This window comes from Astatotilapia calliptera, chromosome 3 (assembly GCF_900246225.1).
Source record: "Astatotilapia calliptera chromosome 3, fAstCal1.2, whole genome shotgun sequence".
Classification (NCBI taxonomy): Eukaryota; Metazoa; Chordata; class Actinopteri; order Cichliformes; family Cichlidae; genus Astatotilapia; species Astatotilapia calliptera.
The window spans coordinates 21509720-21534760 of record NC_039304.1 but is presented as its reverse complement, the minus strand read 5'-3'; the positions used below and the strand labels follow the sequence as shown (position 1 = coordinate 21534760).

At 38.9% G+C, this 25041-nt stretch overlaps 3 protein-coding genes and 1 non-coding gene across 5 annotated transcripts; 2 read left to right on the top strand and 2 right to left on the bottom strand.

The window, feature by feature from the left end:
• The first annotated feature begins 1917 nt into the window (after positions 1–1917).
• Positions 1918–12504, top strand: LOC113013603 (Fc receptor-like protein 5). The gene is made up of 10 exons (XM_026154641.1): positions 1918–1981; positions 4248–4496; positions 5345–5615; positions 8838–9097; positions 9521–9820; positions 9975–10235; positions 10464–10716; positions 10897–10994; positions 11095–11157; positions 12431–12504. The coding sequence occupies exons 1-10, from the start codon at positions 1918–1920 to the stop codon at positions 12502–12504; spliced, it is 1893 nt and encodes a 630-aa protein (XP_026010426.1).
• Positions 12505–14494: 1990 nt separating this feature from the next.
• LOC113019795 (small nucleolar RNA U3) lies at positions 14495–14710 on the bottom strand. The gene has a single exon (XR_003272102.1). It is a non-coding gene; the product is annotated as a small nucleolar RNA U3 (small nucleolar RNA).
• An 897-nt stretch (positions 14711–15607) lies between these two features.
• trmt10b (tRNA methyltransferase 10B) lies at positions 15608–19971 on the top strand. The gene is made up of 9 exons (XM_026162313.1): positions 15608–15660; positions 15954–16100; positions 17181–17289; positions 17389–17519; positions 17630–17782; positions 18003–18081; positions 19033–19100; positions 19192–19315; positions 19401–19971. The coding sequence occupies exons 2-9, from the start codon at positions 15957–15959 to the stop codon at positions 19523–19525; spliced, it is 933 nt and encodes a 310-aa protein (XP_026018098.1). The 5' UTR covers positions 15608–15660; positions 15954–15956; the 3' UTR covers positions 19526–19971.
• A 1657-nt stretch (positions 19972–21628) lies between these two features.
• On the bottom strand, positions 21629–24761 carry cxcl19 (chemokine (C-X-C motif) ligand 19). Of its 2 annotated transcripts, XM_026162324.1 has the most exons (3): positions 24656–24761; positions 23420–23555; positions 21634–22167 (listed from the first exon to the last, which is right to left on the bottom strand). In XM_026162324.1, the coding sequence occupies exons 1-3, from the start codon at positions 24705–24707 to the stop codon at positions 22047–22049; spliced, it is 309 nt and encodes a 102-aa protein (XP_026018109.1). In that variant the 5' UTR covers positions 24708–24761; the 3' UTR covers positions 21634–22046. The 2 variants fall into 2 exon arrangements, with proteins under 2 accessions (XP_026018108.1, XP_026018109.1); XM_026162323.1 differs by lacking the exon at positions 24656–24761 and having other exon boundaries at positions 21629–22167; positions 23420–23677.
• Between the last annotated feature and the right edge of the window lie 280 nt (positions 24762–25041).

Below are 25041 nucleotides of genomic sequence, written 5' to 3'. Positions count from 1 at the left end.
TTTTTTACTGGGGAGGTCCAGTCTGTACTTTTGTGTAATGCTGATTTGTGCATAGTGAGTCAATATGCACCCCTGTAGGCTTCCTTGGCCTATTTATCCCTTTTCAGCTGGGGTTCCAAGCTATCTGAGCAGGTACTTAAAATGTGATGTCCTCAGATTACATGCCACCGATTGGCTATTCAGTGGCATCACTGGATGAGTGATGAAAGCGTTTCATTCACAAAAATCAAAAGCACCATTTCTGAAACCTGGCAAAGAGGGAAATTATGACAAAAAAAACAGCACTGTGGCCCCCGAGTCTGACAAAACACTACAGACAGAGCAGCAGCTATATCCTTGCCTCGACATCAGCCTTTGTTGTAGCATTCATGTCACATACTAATTACATCATGGGATGCTATGATGCATTAGTATGACAAAGGCTATGCACATTCGGTAGTACCTGATTGTAATGAAAAACTGGACAGTCCAAGCTGTGGAGATTTGATCCGAGTAGGTACTAAAGGAACAGGGGCTTTTGATGCCACTCCTAAGGTTGGCTTTGACAGTGCTGTACAGAGACCTGTCCTTCAGCCTTAAGGCTGAGTTTTGTACACTATGAGAGCGCTGAATTAATGAGCTCATTTAAAAAAAAAAAAAAAAATGCATCACTGTTTTTCTTTAGTACCTCAACCTACCCCTTTAAAAATGTGTGTGTCATGTGTGTTGGATACAGTTAAGCAAATGTTGTGCAGGATCTTTGCTGTTTCAGAAAAAGACACAAGTGTTGGCTGTTTTTAAACTTTCCCTCAGCCTCTTCTCATGAGTGAAGTGCTCATTTCATCTGATGTCATCAAATCTTTCGTCCTCTTTACCCACATTCTTTGTGTGTCTGATGCACCTATCTGATGAAGTCTACATATAAATTAATAAATAAATGTAAATAAAACCAATTTAGAGGTAAAACTGATTGGTGGGGAATGATCGGTAGTAGGTCGCTTTACTAAAAAGATTCACGCTAAAAATTATTTTTTTTAATCTGTTGCGCTTCACAGGAGGCTATTTTAGAAAAATATAGACCTGCAAAGAAATACAGTGATTATGTTTTATTCAAGTAATAGTAAAATATCAAAGTACAAAGATGACAATACAGAATAATATCTTTGTTCTTCTGGTTGTGTTCATCATCTATTCTCCAGCAGGCTCATTTTTATCACTGAGAGATCTCATGATTTCTAACTGGGCCACGTAGAAAAGAGGAAATGTAGCCTGTGGTTTGAAAAGCTTATTTGTCATGCTGAAAATAAGCTTCCTTTAAGAGCCTCTGCATGGAAATGCTATAAATGTTCAAGCATGTTTGACAGATAACACATTAAATCATTTATGTTTTATTGATACTAATGCATCTGTTTGTCTGCGTGTTACAGAAATGTTTTTTTTTGCCTGTGATGATAATGTCAATTTGTAGAGTCCAACCAGCTGGTCAAAGGCTGCGCCAGTGTAGCTCAGCTAGCATTATGGCAGGGCAGTGATGGCCTTCAAGACAGTGAACTCTCATTTTGAATTTGTATTTGAAAGGAAAAAAACTACATCGTGGTTGTTTTTTTGGTGGAAGAGATGTAACCAACGTCACAATGATGTAGCATAAACATAATTTAAGGTAGAAGTACATTAATATGATAATGTAATGAATCTGTAAGTCACACCTGAGTTTGCACCTAAGTTGGTTTAATAATAAAAACTAATCAGTGAAACTAATCAGTGAAAACAACAGCAGATAGTGATTAGAGCACTAGGGCTTATCTGTACCATCTCAGCACTTTAAAATAACAATGATCTCATATGTTTTTCTTTCATCAGCCTTCAGAACTAAAACGAGGAAGAACAATTGAAGCTACATGTGTGATGCCTGGCAGTTTAGCCCTGATAGCTGATAGAATGGACAGATTTTCCAGTGTTGGGTTGACTTTGGGACCTGAAGTGGAGTTTGGACCCAGAAACGGTAAATAACGTTAGACTTAAAGACCAGATAAGGACAATGAAAGATGTAAAGTATAGAACCAAAGGTGTAATGTCTGGTGAGGCATTGAGGCCACCTAACCTAAATTCTGCAGGCCCCGTCAAACTGACTATTAAAGGCTTCCTCCTCTACATTATTTTAACATATTCCTATTCATTCATACCATTTATATGCTCAAAATATGTATTTATACTGAAATATGTGTGCGCTATATACCAATCAGCTGTGTAAATAACACTGAATAACTATTCATCATGGCACCTCCTGGTGGGTGGAATATATTAGAGAAGAAAACTTGACTTGGCCTCCAAATTCCAGGTTACAGGACTTAAAGGATCTGTTGATTACATCTTGTTTTCAGAAACCACAGCACACCTTCAGAGGTCCAGTGGAGTTTATGCCTTGATATATTAGGGCTGTTTTGGCTGCAAAAGAGGGACCAACCCAATATTAGGCAAGTGGTCATAATGGTGCCCGATGCCCACATAATGTTGTGTAGGCCGCAACATTAAATTTAACATGAAATTTTAATAATCTCTTTCATATTTGAGTTTGTGAAACATACAGGTCTTTACCTTCAGTTCAACTGCACAGTGAGTCATTTCCTTTTTCTGGGGCCAGACTTAAAACTATAACCACACCACAGGGTGAGAACATTCACAGATCTATTCTGAGGTCAGAGGAGCCTTTTAATTATAGAACTGCATGGGAATATTTGAGCTGTGACTCAAATAAAATGCATAAACATGTTTTTATGCAGACTGAAAGAAGAATTTCAACCTAATTCCTCTGATAAACAATCCAAAGGAAAAACAAATTAATTAAAAAGTGTTTAAAGAGAATACAGACTCCAAAGGAGAAAATCAGATGCCTATGAGCTCTGATAAGTTAGAAAAGCTTTACCACTGAAATAGAGACGAGAAGATCTGTGAAGAACTAAAACTTATTTGAAGTACACCTGCAGGATCAATCAGTCATTACTGATTCAGTCATTCTGAATGATTTGTTTAAAAGAAAATATTACATTTTAAATACCATATATGACTTTAAAGTTGTATTGCATTTGTTACATTTGGCTCTTTTTTAATTATTTAAAAATTTATTTTTCAACTAATTTACAAATTAGCAGCGGCTGTGGTCAAAGCTACAGGAGCTGTTTGAGGTTGGTGCAAAAGGAAGGAAGCACAGAGAGGTGATAGAAGGAGGAGCTGAATATAAACTCTGGTCTTACCTACATTAAGTGCAGCTTCTCTTTATCAAGGCAAAGTCGAAACCTTTGAGATTAGATGCAGATCAGCGTGCAGGGCTGGACGTGAGGATGGGGCACTCTTTGCTCTGTTTGCTGGGGTTATTCTGTGAGTACAATACACACCTTTACTGTTTGAATGGCAGCGATGAAGGAAAATGTTTCTCACTGGTGACAATTACATTTTATCTATATACAGTGTATTCTTAAATCGTCAAATTAGCTAGCCTCTGCTTAGGTTGCTGCCCCAATGGTTCAGCCCTGTGGAAGATGGATGGATCAAACAATGTTTTATTTTGTTAATTTCTGAAGTGATCTGGTTCAAAGGTTTCTGCAATTTACAACCGGGTACAAGATATGTGTGTCATCAGCAAATAAAACAAATGTTCAAAAAAAAAAAAGAAGTGTACCAATCCAATGTAATTATGTGTAATGATATTTCGTGGTTAATTGTGTGAAATGCTTTTTTCAGATCCAGTAAGATTTCTTGCTGTGCCTGGAATTTATAACTTCTTCTGTGAGATCAAAGATTGTTTTGCACCTTCTGATTGTCAGTTGTCTAATATCTGATGTCATTTAATTCATTGTTTTAGTGCTCAGCACAATCCTCCGTGGAAATGCTGCAGGTGAGAAATTGTTTCTTCTTACCATTTATACCATATGTGTTGCTCTTTACTTGTATTTACCAAAAGGAGAGTATATTTCTCCTGCTCCCTGTTCAATAATTTAATAATAATTCAATAATCAGTTATTATTAATCTCTGTCCCTGTACACATAGATGACAAATGAAAGATTAAAGGAAACACCAATATGAAATATGCTGCTCTGAGCTCAGCATAGAGTATTTGTTACCTTCATACCCCTTTGATTAGAAGCTGTGTAACACGTCACTCCAAAGTCTCTGTAGAGCTTCAGTGTGTTGAATTGAATGATTCACATTATTTAAGTTTGCATCAAACATTCAGAGCAGCAATTTTATACTTTTGATCTTTGACTTACAGGAGAGAAAGTGAAGGCTACTGTGACAGCAAACACCGAAATCATGCCAGCAGGGGGCAGTGTGACACTGACCTGCGATGTGAACCACTTTGCTGACTTAGAATATGACTGGTTCAGACAAACCTCTAAAAACTCTAAGAAGACCGCAGTAGCTGGCGAATCAGACAGAGTACTTGTGACCTCTGAAGCCGGCTTCTACACCTGCAGAGGACGTGTTAAAGACAGTGACCCGGTCATTATTCATGAAACTGGTGAGGAAATTCATTTTGAAACAATAGTAAATGTGAAAAAAGTAAATGACGTGATCTTTTCTCCATAATGACGAATTATTTTATTTAATCATATACAATTTAATGCTGTACAGAAAATAAAACATCAAACTTCTTCATCCCGTCATGCGTAAATGCAGACTCTGAGACAGACTCATTTAGAAAAAGTCAAACTTTTATTTTGGCTGATTAAAAATCCAAAAGAACACACACACACACACACACACACACACACACACACACACACACACACACACACACACACACACACACACACACACACACACCAGTGGCACCACTACCAAAATAAAACAGGAAGTGATAATTAATCACTAAACAGTGAAACAGACACGAAATTGACACAGGAGGGTGAGACAGGAAACACAATGGGAGGGAACAAATTAAACTCCAAAACTAAAGTGTAAAAAAGAACTAAAAGTTCCAAAAATGCTCAAGAAAGAATGAAGAATAATAAACAAAACTAGAAACACGAACAAACAAAGAATTCAACCTGAAAAAGATCAGAAACAAGTCAGACCTGGGAAACATTAAAACTTGTAAATAGCATTTTTCTTTTATAGTAACAATCAGCCTGCAGGGAGCTACGACTGATTTAACTTGCTTTTCAAAATATTTTACTTACTCGGGTCAAACAGTTGAAGCTCTAAATAAATCTAAATAAATCCTGAAATTAATATTTAAGTTGTGTTTTAAAGATTATTGCATAAAGCGACATGTCTGTGAATCAGCTGTTCCAGTCACTTTACTTTCATGTTATAAACAGTAAAATTTGTAGGCTGTCTCCTAATTGGATATTTTTCTGTGAACAGTTCCCAGTAAGCCCACTGTGACCCTGCAGCCATCCTGGACTCAGATATACAGCGGTGAGACAGTCACTGTCAGATGTGAGATTCAGGGAGGTGAAGGAGCTCAGTGGACATATGAATGGAGACGAGGCCAGTCAAACATACTTCCAACATCCAATGAATACAGAATCATCAGAGTTACTGAGTCTGACAGTGGAGGATACAGCTGCCGGGGCAGAAGGGACTATTTCTTCTCAGAGTGGAGTGATATCATCACACTGACTGTGTTAAGTAAGTTGGACCTTCATCTATATTATCAGTTTTAGCTAAATAAGTGAAAATACTTCAAAAGTTTAGCCCTCCTTTGTGATGCTCAGTAAAAATGTCAAAAGGTTTGCTTGTTATACAGTCATTGAAATGGAAAATAGAGCAGATTACATTTCAGCCATTTACTTTTATGTTCTCATTCTAAACTGAACTGCAGATAAACCAAAGGCCAAACTGAGAGCTGATAACACAGCTGTTCCAGTAGGGGGCAGTGTGACCCTGACCTGCTCTGTGAGCCCATCATCATCATCTGGATGGAAATACTACTGGTACAGAGATGATTCTGGTGAACCTCTGAGTCCACAGGATGGAGTTTTTCTATCAAATGACCGAATCAGAATCTCACAGAGAGGACTCTACAGGTGCATAGGAGAAAGAGAAGCTTACTACACAGAGTGGAGCCAGCCAGTCAGGATTGACACAACTGATGAGTTTAAATGTAACTTCCTACAAAGCACTACATCTAACGGTAACTGAACCTTTTGACATTCATGTGTTTTTATTGTACTTTCTTGAACAGTAACAGCCTCAAACAGGCCTGTTGTGACTCTGCATCCAAACTGGTCTGAGATATACAGAGGAGAGACGATCACTGTCAGATGTGAGATCCATGGAGGAGACACTGAGTGGGATTATGAGTGGGAAACAAACAGCATCAGAAAACCTCCAAATCAAAATGAATACAGGATTATTTCTGCTTCATCATCCAACAGTGGAAACTATCGCTGTAAGGGCAGAATGAAAAGTTCACAGCATGAAACAACAGAGTGGAGTGATTCAGTCACACTGACAGTTTCAAGTAAGTTGAAGATCTTTCATTCATATTATCTGTTTTTTTAAATCCTCACAGGTTTCAGGTTTTAGTCAAAGAGTCTGATGTCACAACTAGGGGTGGGTTTTAATAATCGATTCATCAATTAAAATCGATTCTGGCCTGGATAACGTGATATCGATTCATTAAAATCCTGAATCGATTTTTTTAATATAAATGTATTTTGCCCAAAATTCCAGAATCTCAGGTGAAACGTCACAAAATTTTGACAACCACCAAACATTTAAAACAGTAAATGAGAGCAGGTACACGGCTTCTGCACAAAGACGTAAACACAAAGCGCGGACCCGCGGATCAGAATCAGTGAGATGTCGCCTTTCTCACCCGACGGCACGGACACGGTCGGGGCTGAAAGCCGACAGCTCGCTGATTCTGATGTTTCGGCGGGTCCGCGCTTTGTGTTTACGCCCTTTTTGCGCTGATTCTAAAGCTGTTAGTTTTATCTCTCTCCAAACAATAAAAATAAAACTGACCGAACCAGCAGCAAAAGAAGATCCAAACTAAGCTTCACGTCATCATGGACTCCCTCTGACTTTTGCTGTTTTGCTTCCACCACAATAAAATCACACTTCATGCACAGCTCTCTCTCTCTCTCTCTCTCTTTCTCTGTACTTCAAGAACAGTTTCCCGTCTATCCACGAAATCTGTTTTCTGCATTATTCGCTTGTTTGTTATGCACAAGTCTACCGTTATTTACAGCGCCGTCGGCCGATGTTTTTATTCCCCTTTTACTTACTTCCGAAAAGAAAACCTAATTTCTGCCGTTCAACAGGCTTCTGAACAAATGTAAACTTTTTAAAATTATACAAAATGCAAAACGCTTAGCTGTGTCTCTAATAAAACCGCTGTAACTTCAGAGGTAATGTTCATAAGTTGATTAATGGTTTTCTTTCGTTTGTGATCTACTGCAGAATATTTTTATAAAATCACCTTCATGTTTTTCTGTGTTTTATCTTCAGCTACTTTGACACAAAGGCATCTGCTGTGATGCTCACACCTTTGATAAAGTCTGGAAAGTGTCAGCTTCCTTTTTATAGATACAAAAATATATAAATGCACTGATCTGAATTATAATATTTCTGACTGTCTGAGGCAAAATTTCCCAGATTTAAATCGAATTGAATAGAATCGATTCTAGAAATCAGTGAGGATACCCAGCCCTAGTCACAACCAACAAACACATTATGTTTTTCACCTAATGACTTTAATGAACTGCAGACTACAATATAGCCTCATTTTATTGGATGCTGGCCTATTCATTTTAATTTTTTATGTATTTATTTTTCCAGTTGGCAAATAGTCTGTATTCATTATTTGCAGGATAATTGTTTCATATTTGATTCTAGTAACTATATTATCTAGTGATTTTTTTCATTACTGTAACATTTTTCTTCTTTAATCAAGTAACAATCTGTTTAACTTTTTCCTGTAACATCAGCAGCAAGTAAACCCAGAGCCACACTGACAGCACAAAGTTCAGTCATACCAGCAGGGGGCAGTGTGACACTGAGCTGCTCTGTGGAGGGCTCTGCTGGCTGGAAGTTTGACTGGTTCAGACGTGATTCAGTCTCTTCTAAAGCTCAGCTCATGAGAGGAAATGAAGCAAACAGAGTTATTAGTGTCTCACAAGGAGGTCTGTACCACTGCAGAGGAGGGAGAGGAGATCCAGTTTACTACACAGAGGACAGCAGTGACGTCACAGTTACAGAAACTCGTGAGTCTAATTATTGTATTTCTACCAGACTGAGACAGATCAAGTTATGTGATCTGTGCTGTTCTTCGGTTTGTTTTCTGACTTGGAGAGGTGGAAATGAGAAAATAGAAGAACTTCAGTTTCATTGTGACAAAGTGTGCACTCTGAAAGAGCCCATCTGGTTCTCAGAGAAAAAAATCATTACAAGCCTTTCATCAATTTATTGGATCTTTATAAATAAAATTTTTTACTATCAACTATAAAAAATACATTAGCAACAGGATATTTATATGCCAGTGGCTGCAGGCTTTCTTTGTGTTTTTCTAGATTGAAGACAAAAAACTTTAACAATCAAAAGTTTTATATTTGTTTTTTTTTTTTACCACACTGATTTTGACGTCTTTGTGAAATGGATATCAATACAACTCAGGAATATCAATAAAAGATGATAACTGTACAAGTAAATACTTGTACGTTTTACTAAAAATGTTGTGTTACAGTTTGAAAGCTATGAAATGTTATGACTTTGTTTTGTTGTTCAGTCTTTAAACTGTTTGTCTGTGAATCCGCTATTTTTTTCTCACTTTGCTTTCATGTTATAAACAGCAGAGTTTTTATGTTTCTATTTGTCTCTAACTGGATATTTTTCTGTGAACAGTTCCCAGTAAGCCCACTGTGACCCTGCAGCCATCCTTGACTCAGATATACAGCGGTGAGACAGTCACTGTCAGATGTGAGATTCAGGGAGGTGAAGGAGCTCAGTGGACGTATGAATGGAGAGCAGCCAAGTTAAACACACCTCCAACATCCAATGAATACAGAATCATCAGAGCTACTGAGTCTGACAGTGGAGGATACAGCTGCCGGGGCAGAAGGGACTATTTCTTCTCAGAGTGGAGTGATACCATCACACTGACTGTATCATGTAAGATCTTTCATCCAGATTATTTTGACACAAATTTGATACATAAAAAATATAAATACAAAAAAACCCAGTACATTTTGATCACTGATCAATAAACTCAGTTATGCTTCAAATTAATTACAGCATTTGAACTAGGTAATCACAGAATTTATAACATATTATATTGTTGATCAAATGAGCTTCACCATTGAGGTTTTAGAACATGAATCACTTTTTTCCACCCAGGTCTTTAAATTTGTTGGATTCATTCAAATTTATGTTCTAGAATAAAAATGTGTTTTTATTAGTACATGTTGAGATATTTGATATGTTTAGATAGTCTCACTCTTAAAGTTCATCATAAATATTTGTGAGTCAACATTTTAGTGACATTGAATTCAGAGTTAAGAGACGAAACATTGAGAGCAAATCTTTGTTGAACAGATGAACCCCGTCCTGTCCTCACTGTGTCTCCATCATGGCTGAGTCCTGGAGCCTCAGTAACTCTGAACTGTGAGGTTGAACATCCGTCTGCAGGATGGAGCTTCTACTGGTATAAAGCTGTTCCTGATCTATCAGAGAAATCCTCCAGTTATGAGCTGCTACCTGATGGCAGTGGGACTGCACAGGACTCCTACATCATTCATGGACAGACACACACAGCAGGATATGTGTGCAGAGCTGGAAGAGGAGACCCAGAGTATCACACTGATCACAGTCGACCAAAGTTTGTCTGGTCTGCAGGTCAGTTTGTTTCTCTCTGTCCTTTCAATGAAGTGAGATTATGTTGTAACTTTTATTCAAGATGTTTTCAACAAGACTGAGCTCATCAATATCTGTTTCATATTTTAATCCTAACATCTGTGAGTTTTGTCTCTTCACTGCATGTTGTTTCCAGATGTTCATTCAGCAGCGTCTCTCACAGTGAGTCCTGACAGAGTGCAACACTTCACCTCTGACTCTGTCTCACTGACCTGTGAGGGAAACTTCCCTGAGTGGAGAGTGAGGAAGTTCTCTGAGGACGGCCGACTGTACTCTGACTGTAGGAGAATGACTGGATCCACATGTGACATCAACACATCAAAGTCAGATACTGCAGTGTACTGGTGTGAGTCTGGATCAGGAGAGTTCAGCAGTGCAGTCAACATCACTGTACAGAGTATGTTATTATACATTTACTTCTTGGATCTGAATGATTTAGACGTCACATGAACATTTGTCCCAGCTTTGCTGTATGTGAAGTCATTTTATCTGGAGAAAAATACCAGATCAGATCTTCATGATGAAAAGCATTTGTACAATCTGTTCTTATTATTGTTTGTCAGCTCTTTCTCAAAGTGTGCACCAGCTGATGTGAATGAAACAATTGTGTGTGATTGTGTCACAGATGATGGTAATGGTCCTATCCTGGTGAGTCCTGTTCATCCTGTGACTGAGGGAGCTTCTGTTAGTCTGAGCTGCAGTTTGAGAACACAACAAATACTTTCCAATGTGTTTTTCTATCACAATGACAAACTTATTGAAAATGATCCCCGAGGGGAGCTGAAGATCTCTGCAGTGTCAAAGTCTGATGAAGGTTTCTACAAGTGTCAGTACTCAGGAAGAGAGTCAGCACAGAGCTGGATGTCAGTTAAAGGTGAGCAGGATCAAAACATGTGATGGAGTTTTCTAAACACGTCTGATGACTGAGAATGAACATTAGATTGTCTGATTTAAGTCTCGCAGTCACCTGGCTCCATTTCATAAAAGTATTTATTTATATAATTATAATTGATCAATAATTAATTATTGTTTATTGTAACTGTGTCAGGAGCTGACAGCTCTTCATCTCCTGTGTGGTTGATGGTTGGACTGGTTTGTGGAGTCGCTCTCATTATTATTCTCCTGCTCTTGTTGTATCGCTGCAGAAGAACCAACAGTGAGACCTTTTCCTTTACTTAACACAAACTCTTTATCATTCAAAGACACAAATGCATCATGAGGTTCAAATGTCTTTTTTCCCCTACATTTTTAATAAGGTACTGCTAATGAGCAGACGCTCAATCAGGATGGTCAGCAGCAACCATCCTCTCTTCTTCATGGTTAGTTTTTCACGTAGTTCCAAATATTCTGATCCTATTTGCAACAAGACTGTACTTATTACATCTGCTGCAGCTTTTCATATAAATGTTATTTGCAAGAATATTTGTGTTTAAATTAGTATCACAGACATGAGGTGACTGATTTTCTCTGACCTGCAGGTGTTCGTTCTGTCTATGAGACAGTCAGAAGATGTGAAAACACTGAAAATGGTAAAGTATACACTTTCATTAATATAGAAACTGGATGATTATACATGAAAGTGATTAAAATTATTATTTCAGGTCCAGCAGAAGGTGATTACATCAATGTCACATCAGTGATTCAGCTCAGAGTCATTAACAAGACAAGTGAGTGCACAAAATGTGAGATTTGAAATGCAAAATATATATTGGTAATTATTCTCACTGATAATAAATGCATTTGTGGACATATGGTGGTGTTTGTTTTGAAATGCTTTCATTTGATCACGTCAACAAGGCAACGCAGAGCAGACCTCTGACTACAATAATGTCAATCCAATCCATTGAGGGGCGGGGCCATCTGCTGCGACCGGTTGGGGTGAGAGAAGGAAGACAGGATTAAAGACATGCTGTGGAAGAGAGACAGAGGTTAATAACAGATATGATTCAATGCAGAGAGGTCTATTAATACATAGTGAGTGAGAAAGGTGACTGGAAAGGAAAAACTCAATGCATCATGGGAATCCCCTGGCAGCCTACGTCTATTGCAGCATAACTAAGGGAGGATTCAGGGTCACCTGGTCCAGCCCTAACTATATGCTTTAGCAAAAAGGAAAGTTTTAAGCCTAATCTTAAAAGTAGAGATAGTGTCTGTCTCCTGAATCCAAACTGGAAGCTGGTTCCACAGAAGAGGGGCCTGAAAACTGAAGGCTCTCCCTCCCATTCTACTTTTAAATATTCTAGGAACAACAAGTAGGCCTGCAGAGCGAGAGCGAAGTGCTCTAATAGGGTGATATGGTACTACAAGGTCATTAAGATAAGATGGGGCCTGATTATTTAAGACCTTGTATGTGAGGAGCAGCATTTTGAATTCAATTCTGGATTTAACAGGAAGCCAATGACGGGAAGTCAAAACAGTGTCTGTTTTACATCACTTCCACTTTCCCATGTTGTCAAGCTCAATGTGACATCACTGGTGTTGTCCAATCATCTTTCTGCCAGTCTGTTCAGGGCAATCAGCCTTCATTCCACAGTCTTTAAACCTCACTGCTCATGTGTTATTCTCCCTTACATTTGCCCTCGTGCAACCCAGCTCCATCTCCGCCTTACCCATGTTACTCAGGCTCCATCCAAGCCTCCATCTTCATCTCCGCCACCAGCATCTAGACTCCAGGAGGTCCTGTTCTGTTCTGCTGTGATGGGCCATCAGGGTCTAATCACCAATACAATACGTTTATTTCCTTGAAATGATGTCTCCTTATGGAAGTTTTAACAGCAGCTCTTTAGCTGTTTTTATTTTTTGTATTTAAAGTCACTTTGAGTGAAAAGGAGAAGATTTTGTATACAAAACAATGATTGTGACTCGACCTCTTAACATCTGTTTAAGTGTTTCTGCTTTTGTAAAACTATCAGTGAACTGAAGGCATTTTTTGGCCTTCCTCTCTTATTGCATACATACTAATAACATCCAGACTAAAAGGCTTTCTAGCGTGTACTGGGGTAGCACATTACTGCTAAACATCTAAAATATATTGTTGAAAATGGGGCTCTGCTAGTTTATTGTTGTTTTCAGTGTAATGTTTAAATACAAATAAACAGTATGGAAACAATTTCATTCAAACTTTGATGCAACTTTGTTTTTACACTTTGTGAAAGTTATTAATGACCGTTAAATGCAAAGCTTGTGTCAGTGTTTCTATTTTAAGTGTTTGTGAGTGATTCAGTATAATAACTCAACACTCTTACATTGTTAAAAAGAGAGAGAGAGAAAATTATTTTGCATCCAGCGACTTAGGGGCTTTCATTTTTTCAGATCAAGTTCAATTTTTCTGATGTTTCGGATGCTTTTAAACACATCTGACCAATTGCAATGTTGTCTAGTGGTGATGCAATCAAAATGTTCATTCTGCATGGTGGAACATTTGATTCTTGTCATGTCACAGAACGGCTCACCACTGGCTCTCTGAAATGATTTCTCTGCCGCCTCAGGCGTGGTCCCATCATGAACCCAAAATCTCAGTTTCGTCCTTTATTGGTTTAGTAAAATCAGGATCTGCTCGCTTCATGCTGACTGTTATCTTTTTTCTTTCTTCGTGCATATTTTTAGGATGAATTTTTCACAATAACGCAATGTATTCTGTGAAAATGAAGGACACAGGACTACAAGGCAGATGATAAAGAATTAGAACAGAGCTGCTACTTGTATTCCAAACCTACTTTAAACTTCACAAATAACTTGCATTTGATGTACACAGAGAATACTTCACTCACATCACCTGAGTAAATAAATAAACTGTCAGATAATGAAGAAGGAAAACCAGCTATTACACAACTCAGTCAAGCTAAACGATAGTTATTAGATCCATCATGCTGATTTTATGAAGAAATGCCAAAATTTATTAAATCATTAAAAAGAAAAAAACCTCACTGAGAACTGATCCGTTTTTTTTTTTAATGTCGACCTGTCTTGACTCACTGTGCAGGGTAACCGATCAATGTTACAGTCCGAGCTGTAAAGACCATTTCTAATTATTTCATGCTTCAATGCATCACAGGAACTAAACCAAGTTAATTAAATATTGAAATATATTTTTAATAAAATTAACTGATATTTTTAATTACTTAATGAAAATTTAATTAACATTTTGAATGATGCATTTATTCATTAATGTTGGCACTCTTGACACTCCATACATTTAAGTAATGACTAACATGGAGTGAAATGCACATCATTTCCTCTCTTTATGCCACCTGAAGGGGGCCCCAAATAACATACATTTTTTTTAAGATAAATCTAAATCTTTGAGTAGGTGCAATTATTAAAATATAAAATTAAAGCATAAAGTAATATATGGACAGTATATACATATCTATATAAATTACATAACATATATCACAGTAAAAACACATGAAAACAATCTAAAATAACAAATCTACTTCACTGTTAGCTTTTGTAAATTCAAAGTATTAAGGCTTTGGTATCAAGATTTATCCAAGCAGTATTAAAAACGTTTTAGGACGCACAACACCTACGCATAACAGACATGCTTTGAGGTTTTTGGTGTGACTCAAAATCGAGTAGTTCAACACACTTACATAGCTTTTGCTGACTATGCAACCAATAGAATTAACAACTTCTTTTTAACAGCATTTCGTAACCACTCTGATCATACTCCTCCCATCGCTGTTTCCGAAGAAACAGTGAACGGTCATCAAAAGCAAAGAGCATGTGAATTAAATCAAGTCTCTCGGCCCGCTTCGCGCTCAAGGAGGAGTATCACCAACTCATCATCGTGGTTAGCGAGACCACACACTTTAGAAACACATTTCTCAAGTTAGACACTATAGAAATGATCCCTGAAAGTATAGTCTTAACGAACAAGCGCCCCGACCCAGCTACTACTATGACGGCCCTGTCCATCTCTGTCACGGTGCTAACAGCAGTGTGTGCTGCTTATGTTTACTGGGTCACGTATCGTAGTTGTGACACCGAACGAGTACTGTTCGGTGTTAATACACCGAACAGTACTCGTCTGCGAGCTCTGAAGTGACATAAATAATTACTTTTGGAGTACCCACAATGCTCTCTGATGGTATGCCCCTCCTCTACGTCTGTCATTGGCTGCTGAGATGCCGCATGCCGCGTGGTAGCCTCGGATGCTAACAATAACAGAGGATTGATCCGCATATTTAGAGCCGTGGTTTGGAACAATCTGTTTAACACACACTAAGGCTGGATGCTGCCGATACATGTTGTAACACAGAAAGAGATAAAATGAGAAAAATATTTTTGTTAAAAACTTTTATGATAAAAACAATTTGTTAGCAAAGGTCACCTGTGCGCCTGTTTTTGTCTTCCGACTACAAACAGGACTGTAAACCTGTTCCTATCTTGACAAGTGTTTTGCATTTTCTTTTTTTTTGTGCCAGAACAACAGTAATTACAGATATGGAAATGTACTCTTCATAACAAAAGCTTCATTATCCTTTCAGAAAGTCTCTAGACTCTTTGGATCTGTCTGCATTCATTTTATATTAAGTGACACCGCCCTCTACTGGCTGTTTAGTGTAAAAGCAAACTATTTGACAGTAATCCTGGTTTTTGTCCACGTTTTTTAAATATAATATAAAACCATAAAAAATAACAAATAATGGGTTTATGTTGCTCTGGACCGATCAATAAAGAGTTACAGTGCATTAATCCTATTTTTTTTTTATCATGTTGACCCGCCTCTTCCATATTATTTACGCTTACGTCATTCATCTGCGCCGCTCACATGTTCAGTAACTGGAGGCTGTGAGGCGACTCATCTCCCGGCTCAGGCATGTTCGCTGCTCTCTCTCTGTTGAACCTGCAGTGTTGCTGTTAATGTGTCGTTGAGTAATTTCTGTTTATGTTTATAGTTTGGTTTAAACAGCAACACAAACACGGAATTCCTGAAATGTCTCCACACACACACACACACACACACACACACACACACACACACACACACACACACACACACACGGACTCTGTTTCAAAGTCTGCAGCTACCTCAAGATGAACCACAGAACATGAGAAATGCGTGGACATTTAAAGAAGAGCGTCAAGTTTCTTTTGTGTGTGTTTGCAGGGCATGCCTGCTGGGATGGCTCATGCTACACCGGAAACGAGTGAAGTGCAGCTGAATGGAACTTCAGAGCTCATGGATCTGCTTCACATCGACGTGGAGACAGATGCTGTGGACCCCAAGCCCGGGAGAGAAGACCTGCCCTGTTCTGTGAGTGCACAGTGATAATACTAATGATAGTGACTTTATTAGTGTAGCACATTTAAAGGGCTCACAGTGCGTCACAGTTTGGATGGAAGCACACATTAAGATCAGTCAGCACGGCCCATAATAAAAACACATAATCAAACATATGGTCTTACAGTTCCTGTATTCACACTTCCACACACACACTAGAGGAACAGAAACCCCCAAATAATGGGACAATGATTAAAGAAAAACAAACCTATAAAAATGAGTTTTCAGCAATCTTGTTAAAACAAACCACAGATTCTGCTGAACTGACGGCTGTTCCAGTGTTTAGGAGCTACAGCTTGAAAAGCGTGATCACCTCTGGTTTTAAAATTAGAGCAGGGAGCACATAGGAAGCACCGATCAGAGGATCAAGGTCTCAGCGGGTCTGCGGCTCGGCCACGCAGAGCTTTATATGCTATTATTAACATTTTGAAACAGTTGAGGCTTCCTTCATCATCTGAATTGCAGATATCACTAAATTACTTAATTTTTAAATTACACTTTTTTATCCAGGGGTGTGAAAACTGCTAAATAAAGGTTTGAGGTCAACATGATATGAGATGACCTGATGATCCTCTTTAATTTGTACACCCAGGTGTGGGACCACGTGCTTGTACGCTTAATTTGATGATGTACTGCAGATTAATGTCAGGATTAAAGACAATGACAACATTTATAAGTAAATCTGGTTTCCTGTAGTTTAAGTGGATTGCTGGTCTGGTAGCGATGATGGTTTGGAGGCAGTGGCACTGACATAAAGAGACGTCAGAGGGACAACTCAGGTTGAGCATTTTAGAGGTGAAGTTAGAGACATGTGCAGAGCAGGAATGGTTGATGTATTGGACAAGGGATGTTGAAGATGAAGCTACCAGGCAGGAAGAAAAGAGGAGGACCTCAGAGAAGATTCAGGGATGTAGTGGAGGAGGACATGTAGAGGGTTGCTGTGACAGAGGAGGATGACAGGAACAGGGTGAGATTTCCAACAGTGCCTCTGATATCTTGACGCTCGAGAGGATTATTGCTGTGCTCACAGTTATTTGTCTGGTTAATGAACAGAGGAATGTCCTGAGGAAGCAGCGGCACTGGGAGAAGCAAGTGGCTGCGAAGAAGAGCAGGAGGAAGGAGGAGAAGCTGAGGAGGAAGATGAATCGTGAGCTGGAGTCCGGTAAAGAGAAAACAAAGAGAAGCTTAAGGAGGAACTGAAAGTCTCCAGCTGGTGACATCACAGCATCTGTCCCTTTCCTGTGTGTTCTTTGACATTCAGGTGCTAGCACAGAGCGTCAGTTTACCAAGCGGGTCATGAAGGCGATCACTAAAGAGCGTCTAGCTGAGGCTCGGTCCACGGGGCTCAAGCTCTGCGTCGACCTCAGTATGACAGACTGCATGTCTGATAAGGTCGGTGGACAATGAAAAACCTTACAACGTTTTCAGCTTACCAAAAAAACCTCCTTTCATTTAAGAAGGTGGTGTTTATTCACTGCAGCAGTGCACGTTTTGTGTTTCAGGAGATAAGCCGACTGGCAGGCCAGCTGAGGCGGCTCTACGGGTCGAATAAGAAGGCGACCCGACCGTTTCACCTGTTTCTGACAGAGCTGAGAGAGGACAGCCGTCTCTACAGAGAGTGCGTGCGAATGAATGACGGCTTCCTCAACTACACGGTGATATATATAAGTTTGTTTTTACAGTTAAAAGGATTTTAAGTGAACAAACCCTTCAGCAAATCTTTAAAACAATTTGCATGTAAGCATTTATAGGACTGTAATTCACTCATTAAAGGACACTTTTGAGTTTAGGTTTCTCAAAATGTTTTAACCAAAATTGCCTCAGTGTTTTATGAGCATTTTATGTGCTCATGTCTCCTGTGTTTGTTTTGTTCAGATGGATATAACAGACGGAAGCTGTCTGGACCTGTTTCCTCCAGCATCGGTTGTCTACCTCACTCCAGATGCTGAAGAAGGTGTGAAAAATAAATTAGATTAGATTTCATTTATGTCTTTGTTTTGCTCTTGAAATGCATCATTTGTCCAGCAGGTGGCGCCATTTGGCTGTCATGTTTGCTGCTGCTTGTCCCGCTCCTGTTTAGCATTTCATTAATATTATTTTCAAAATTAGTTTCTCGTTATGTGGAACTTTAATAAGATGAGATTAGTAGAAAACAGCATTAAAACACTAACAATAGATAAATAAAATATTTACAGAGAAACAAAAATATTGCACAAGATGTACACTCAGTGGCCGCTTTATTAGGCACACCTGTTCAACTGCTCTTTTACACAAATATCGAATCACCCAATCACATCGCTGTAACTCAGCGCATTTATTAATTCAGACATGGTGAAGACGACCTGCTGAAATGCAAACTGTTCATACAAGGCAGTGCAGTAATGGTGTAATAATGTGGGGAATATTTTCTTGGCACACTTTGAGCCCCTTAGTACAAACTGAGCATCATTTAATCACCACAGCCTGCCTGAGTACTGATGCCATCCACGTCCAACCCTTTATGACCACAGTGTGCCATCCTCTGATGGCCGCGTCCACAAAGTTCAAAACATCTCAACCTGGTTTCTTGAACACGAGTTTGCTGAACCTAAATGTCCCCTGCAGTCCCCACATCTCAGTAGAGCATCTTTGGGATGTGGTGGAACAAGAGATTCAGATTGTTGATGTGCAGCAGACAAATCTGCAGCATCTGTGCGATGCTCTCATGTCAATATGGACCAAAACCTCTGAGTAATGTTATCAGCACCTTGTTGAATCTGTGCCATGAAGAATTAAAAGGAAAGAAAAGAGGGTTCGACCCAGTACTAGGAAGATGTACCTAATGCAGTGGCCAGTGAGCTCATGTACGTTATATAATTTGCTGACATTCATTAAGGTATTTTTTTTTTTCCTCCTTTGTTTTCAGCGTTGGAATCCGTGGATGCTGACAAGGTTTACGTCCTCGGTGGTCTGGTGGATGAAAGCATCCAGAAGGTATTTTTCTGTAAAACTGATCATAACACAGACATCGCATAGAGTAGGACTGTAAGTATTATATCCAGTAGGTTTATTTTCTCCTCTGCAGAAGTTGAGCCTGTCCAGAGCCGGAGAGCTGAGCGTCCGCACAGCGAGGCTGCCTATAGACGAGTACATGGTGAAAAAAGACAACGTGAAGAATTTCCACTCAAAGATCCTGGCTGTTAATCAAGGCAAGCAAATATTTTGTTTTGTCCAGAGGACACTTAAAGGTCTTTACCACCTGCTTTGGGTAATAAAGTTTTCCTGTGTCCGCAGTGTTTGACATCTTGTTGACTTTCTGCGACACCGGCAGCTGGATGGAAGCCCTGCAGACGTGGTTTCCTCCAGGGAAGGGTTACGTGGTTGCAGCAGGCGATTCGCCGCTTCCTCCTGCAACATAGACTCATCTTGTAGAATAAGGACTTCATTTAATTTCATATCAACTACTGAAACTCCTGTGAAAGGACATTGTTAGAGGAAGACTCTTCATGCTGGTGGTGGGAGCTGTGACTGGTTAAAGAGGACAGCACGCTGCTGTTCAGTCATTTTAACACTGACAGATGTTTATTAGCTTTAAAGTGACTGCAGGGACCACATGCAAGAGCATTTTTGACTGTTTTACTGTTTTTCTAGAGTCTTCATATACTGCCTTTATTTGTTATTCTCCAACTTCAGCTTCTGTGAACGGCAGCATTATGAGTATAATTTATATGTATATAGAAAGATGATTACATTTCTTAAAATGGACCAACAGTGAAGTGTTTTGCACTGAAAATCTTGCTTTATATGAATGTCTCTATAGACACTGTATTTTTTAAACTTCATGTGTATAAACAGAGTTAATACACACTTGCACTTTCAATTTGCAGTTTTACAAAAAAGCATAAAAAATGGCCTGTATTTATATAGCGCTTTACTAGTCCCTAAGGACGCCAAAGCGCTTTACACAACCTGTCATCCACCCATTCACACACACATTCACACATTGGTGATGGCAAGCTACATTGTAGCCACAGCCGCCCTGGGGTGCACTGACAGAGGCGAGGCTGCCGGACACTTGGCGCCACCGGACCACCACCAGTAGGCAACGGGTGAAGTGTCTTGCCCAAGGACACAATGGCCGAGACTGTCCGAGCCGGGGCTCGAACCAGCAACCTTCCGATTACAAGGCGAACTCCCAACTCTTGAGCCACGATCGCTAAAGCACATTATTATCAAACAGAACTTATGAAAAGAAAAAACGGTTTTAGTGGTTAAATAGGCCGGACTCCGTTCTAGCTAACATAGGATGAGTTAATTAAAAAAACAAATACCCAAATTTTATATAATGCATATTTAAAATGGACCTCTGTTGCTAATCTCCAGCTCCAGGGTAGCTTTGCATGATTCACGGTTCAAAATATCCTGAATCACCTTATACTGGTCCTTGGTGCAGACTCTCAGTTAATCTATTCTTATAAAACAGACTTTCTTTGATTGGCTTCCCCTTGCAAGCAAACAAACAAACAGACAGGTTTTAACAGCTGGTCTGAGGCTAATGTGCTCACAGCACTATGTTAGGGGTATCTCCTCTGTCTGCCTAAATAATAGATGCAGGAAGCGATAGATTTCAAAGATTTCAAAGCTACAAAGTGTAGCCTCAAAGAAGACAATCACTGCACAGGAATGCAGTGAGAGCTTACAGAGGAGATGCTTTTAAGCCAGGCTGGAGTGTGCTAAGGACAACGTGGAGAAAGATTAGGCGTCCTTTGGTCAGATGAGTAAAAGCTGGGACTCTCTGGCCACACTGCTTATGTTTGGAAGAAGTGAGAGGCATGCAACACAAAGAAGACCGTCTGCACAGTGAAGCACGATGGTGGAAGTGGGAATACTTCAGTGTGGCTGGAGCTGGGAATGTTGTTAATAATAATAATAGTAATGGAGTGCATTTATATAGCGCTTTTCAAGGCACCCAAAGCGCTTTACAATTCCACTGTTCATTAAGGAGGCAGGAATCGTGAAGAAAGAAGGATCTGACTTGAATCACATTCAAAATCTTTTTTTTTTTTTAAAATATCAGTTTTGAGGATGCAACAGTCCTCTCACATCTGAAGTTTTGCTTTTATATTATGTAAATGTTAATGTGTGTGGGTTTTGGTGCATTGCTCTTCTTGTGGATCAACACAATCCTTTACTTTAACTAAACTTTATTTGGTGCTAATGACCCCGATGGGTCAGATATACTGTACATAATAATGCATGTTTAGAGTTTTAATGCTTAAATGCTGTTCAGATGTTTCTCCTGAAAGTGCAGTTTTCTGAAATCTGATATTAAGAGTGCCAAACGGCTAAAACAGTGATGCATTCATAAAAAAGAGCTGATGTGGAAAGTTGAAGTTTTTCAGTGATAATATGCTGACATGTTAAAAAAAAATACCATAATAAACATATTAACAATATTGATGTTTTATGTGGCCAAACATGAGTTGGCTGCTGGAATAAACAATAAACACATTTTAGTTTTCAAACATTTTTATTTTCTTTGCAGCAACTTAATTTTCATTATGCAATAACTGCATTGATCTGAGTGTTTCTTTAGCATTAAATCATTTGTTGCTGCTGATCAACAAGATTCACCAAAGGAAGTAGAAAAAAGGAAGTGTTACGTATTACAGTGCTACATATTTAATGCTACATGCAAGATCTGCTCATACAATCACTTGACTGGTGGGTTTTTTTCCTTTAACACCCTGAAAACAGGAAGCTTTTCTTTTTCTAAAATCAGTGTTGTTCCATATATTGGTGTAAAATATTCAGAAATAAACAATCAGTAGAAATAAAATAAAGTAGCAAAAAAAAAAAGAAAAAGAAAAAGCCAAAGTGGGTTAAATAATGGCTTCAGTCATGGCTCAGTGGTCAGGTAGCTGCAGACAACTGCAGGATTTATGCCCGTTTCTTGGAGGTCATTCCCGTCTGCTGCTTCTCCAGAAAGAAGTTGATCAGCTTCTTCACCCAGGCAGAATGAGGGTTCAGACAAACCTTTGCTCCGTTTGCCAGTCCAGCTCTGATTAAAGAGAATTACAGTCAGTCAGTGCTTAAAGGTAAGTAGTGCTCAGTGCAAACCTCTCTGTGATACTTTGGATCTGCCAGCCAGCATCTGATTCACTTTATTTAAATTATTTCCCCCACAAAATCGTCAAACTGCAATCACAAGACAGTTACCAGGAATTAAAAGAACCAAAAAGAGCATATTAAACGTCGAGGGAATTATAACAATTTCAAGTGAAAATCCATGTGCAGTTCACAGATTACAGTAATCAAACCAGCTATCGATAAAATCGTCACTGAGACTGAACACTCAGGTGATTAAAGACAACATGGTGCAATCAGAGAAATGAGAGTGAACCTGTTGACTGAAAACACAAACTCTGTGTGGAGCTGATCTCTGCAGGTATTTGCAAAACTGTGATGTGGACAAACCTCAGTGTTTTCATGTGAACTCACTGTGAAGTTATACAAAAATGTAAAAAGTGTTGGGAAACAGTTCCAAGAGGCCTTACTGGAACTTCACGGAGAGAAAATCTGATCCGTGTAAGCAGATCCCAGAGTTTAATTCCAGCCAAGTACCCGTCAGGCAGTTTGATTAACGATGTTATCAATGCTCTGTTTGTATGAGCATCATTAAACATGTTTCAACAAATAATACTGCTGCCAGCTTTTAAAAAAAGGCCTTCAGTGTTTTCCATAAAATAAGTTTCTAGTTAATTATTTAATTAATTGAGTAATTTGGCTTAAAAAACAATATGCTATGGTATTATTTTTAAGGTTACATTTGGAATTGTGTTTAAGAGCGATGATACTCCCAGTTTGGCTGGAAGATCTAGTTGGATTAAAAAAGTGATGCAACATGAAAAAATGTAAATAATGTCCCTTAAATCGGGGAAAGAGATTAAAAGTGACAGAAGATCAAAATGCACATAATTTATAATTTACAGAAATCTTAATTGGCACAAATCTTTTTAAACTTTTAAGCAAAAATGTAAGAGATTTGCCAGATCGAGCTCAAATAAGTTTCCTTTTGTATTTATTTGTATTTATTTAAATCAATCCATGAATTATATACAGTTTACAGTGTTTATACAAGACTTAATCAAGATTGTTTAAAATACTGGGGACCAAATGTTCCAAAAAATACTTTTTTATAAATTATTTCCTTTGTTAAAAGCATCTAAATCTAAATTGGATTATGTGAGACACCTAATCCTATTTTTATAATAAGCCTTTATTTAAAGGGTGATTGTGACAGGCTGACTTACATGACTTCTGTGTCCGGGCAGTGAGGCCCCTCAGGGAACAGCTTGATGCTCCTCAGGGTGTCTGGAGGGATGATCCTCGACTCCACCTGCAGGCACCGGCAGTGGGTGTTGTAGTCACGGCTGATTGGCGGCATCCCTGTCGTCAGCACACATTTGACAGCAAACAGCTTTATCTTTCCTTTCTCACCTCCCGTGAGCTTGAATATAAACTTGAAGACATCAATCAAGCTTGCGTTTACTTCAAAGGTCATGTGAATGTTTTCAGGGTGATGTTTGTTTTAGAGCTTGTATTATTCTCCAGTGTCAAAGAAAATCCAAAGCAGCTCTAAACAAGATGAGTCGTGCGCTTTACATAATGATGTTTCATTGAAACTCGGGGGAGTAAGTCATGCTGGGAAGAAGCAAAGCCAGCCTGTGCCAAAGTTCGCTTGGCAGTCAGTGTAACACACACACACACACACACACACACACACACACACACACACACACACACACACACACACACACACACACACACACAACTACAACTCAGTGACTGGAAAGCTTTCCAACGGCACGTTTCGTCATCTCCTCCCAAGTTGGTGTTTTGACATTCTTAAGAAAAGCTCTTCCCTTTTTTTTTGCTCTTCCAGTCATCTTCCTGTTTGTAAAATACTCGCACAAAGACGTTCTCCATTCTTACTGAAGAACTGAAAGACGTACCGTAATAGATGGTGAAACAGTCTGGTCACGATCACGCTGAAATGTGACACCACTTAGAAAAGTCACATGGACAAAAAAGGGCCCGTAAAACGCTCAGTAAGGTTTTCCATTAGTTAAAGTTTTAATCCATTTGTATTCTTTTTTCTAAGTCAATAAAAAATGATAATAATTCCAAAACACACTTTCAAATAGAGGGAAATATACACATTTTTGTGCACTTTAAATCTTTTTAACTATCCTACCTGTGAAATCCATTAAATTAGCATTTTATTTTAAATGACTATAGAAAAGTATTTGTGGATTTGAACATTTCTAGTAAGCAATGAATCTTTTTTTGTTTGTTTTTTGTTCTTGTCATGCAGTATTTGCAAATGAATTCCCCTTTTCGTGCAGAGATGTGGAAAAATATTCTCCCTATTTCTGTTTCCACCAGCAAATTTAATTTCTAAACATTAAGGTCACGTTACGCTTTCCAGAGAACAGAAATGTTTATTCACACAGAAACTTCTTACTGTGTAGTGATCCAGTTCTTACCGTGGCTGAGGACGAGCAGGGTCCCAAACACAATCAGTACGCAGAGTTTCATCTTGTTTCTTGCTGACGCGGCTGCTTGCTCTGTTGTTGAACACAGACTGATGTATTCCAGCTGTTGTAACTGTTTTCATGCATCTGCACTCTAATATTTATACATACATCTAATCATGTGATTGTTGTGAACTTCTGCAATTAATTTTGAAAAACACACACACAGAGAGGTATGTGTGAGTGTGCACGTTGGTTTCATTTTGTTGCATTCACATGTGCAGCAGAAGGCAGTCATGGGACGGTGGGTTCAGGGGACGATCAGAGGCCCGACTGAGGTTAGACACCATGCTTGCTGCGGTCAGCAGTCCCAGAAATGAACCACACAGTTGGGACAT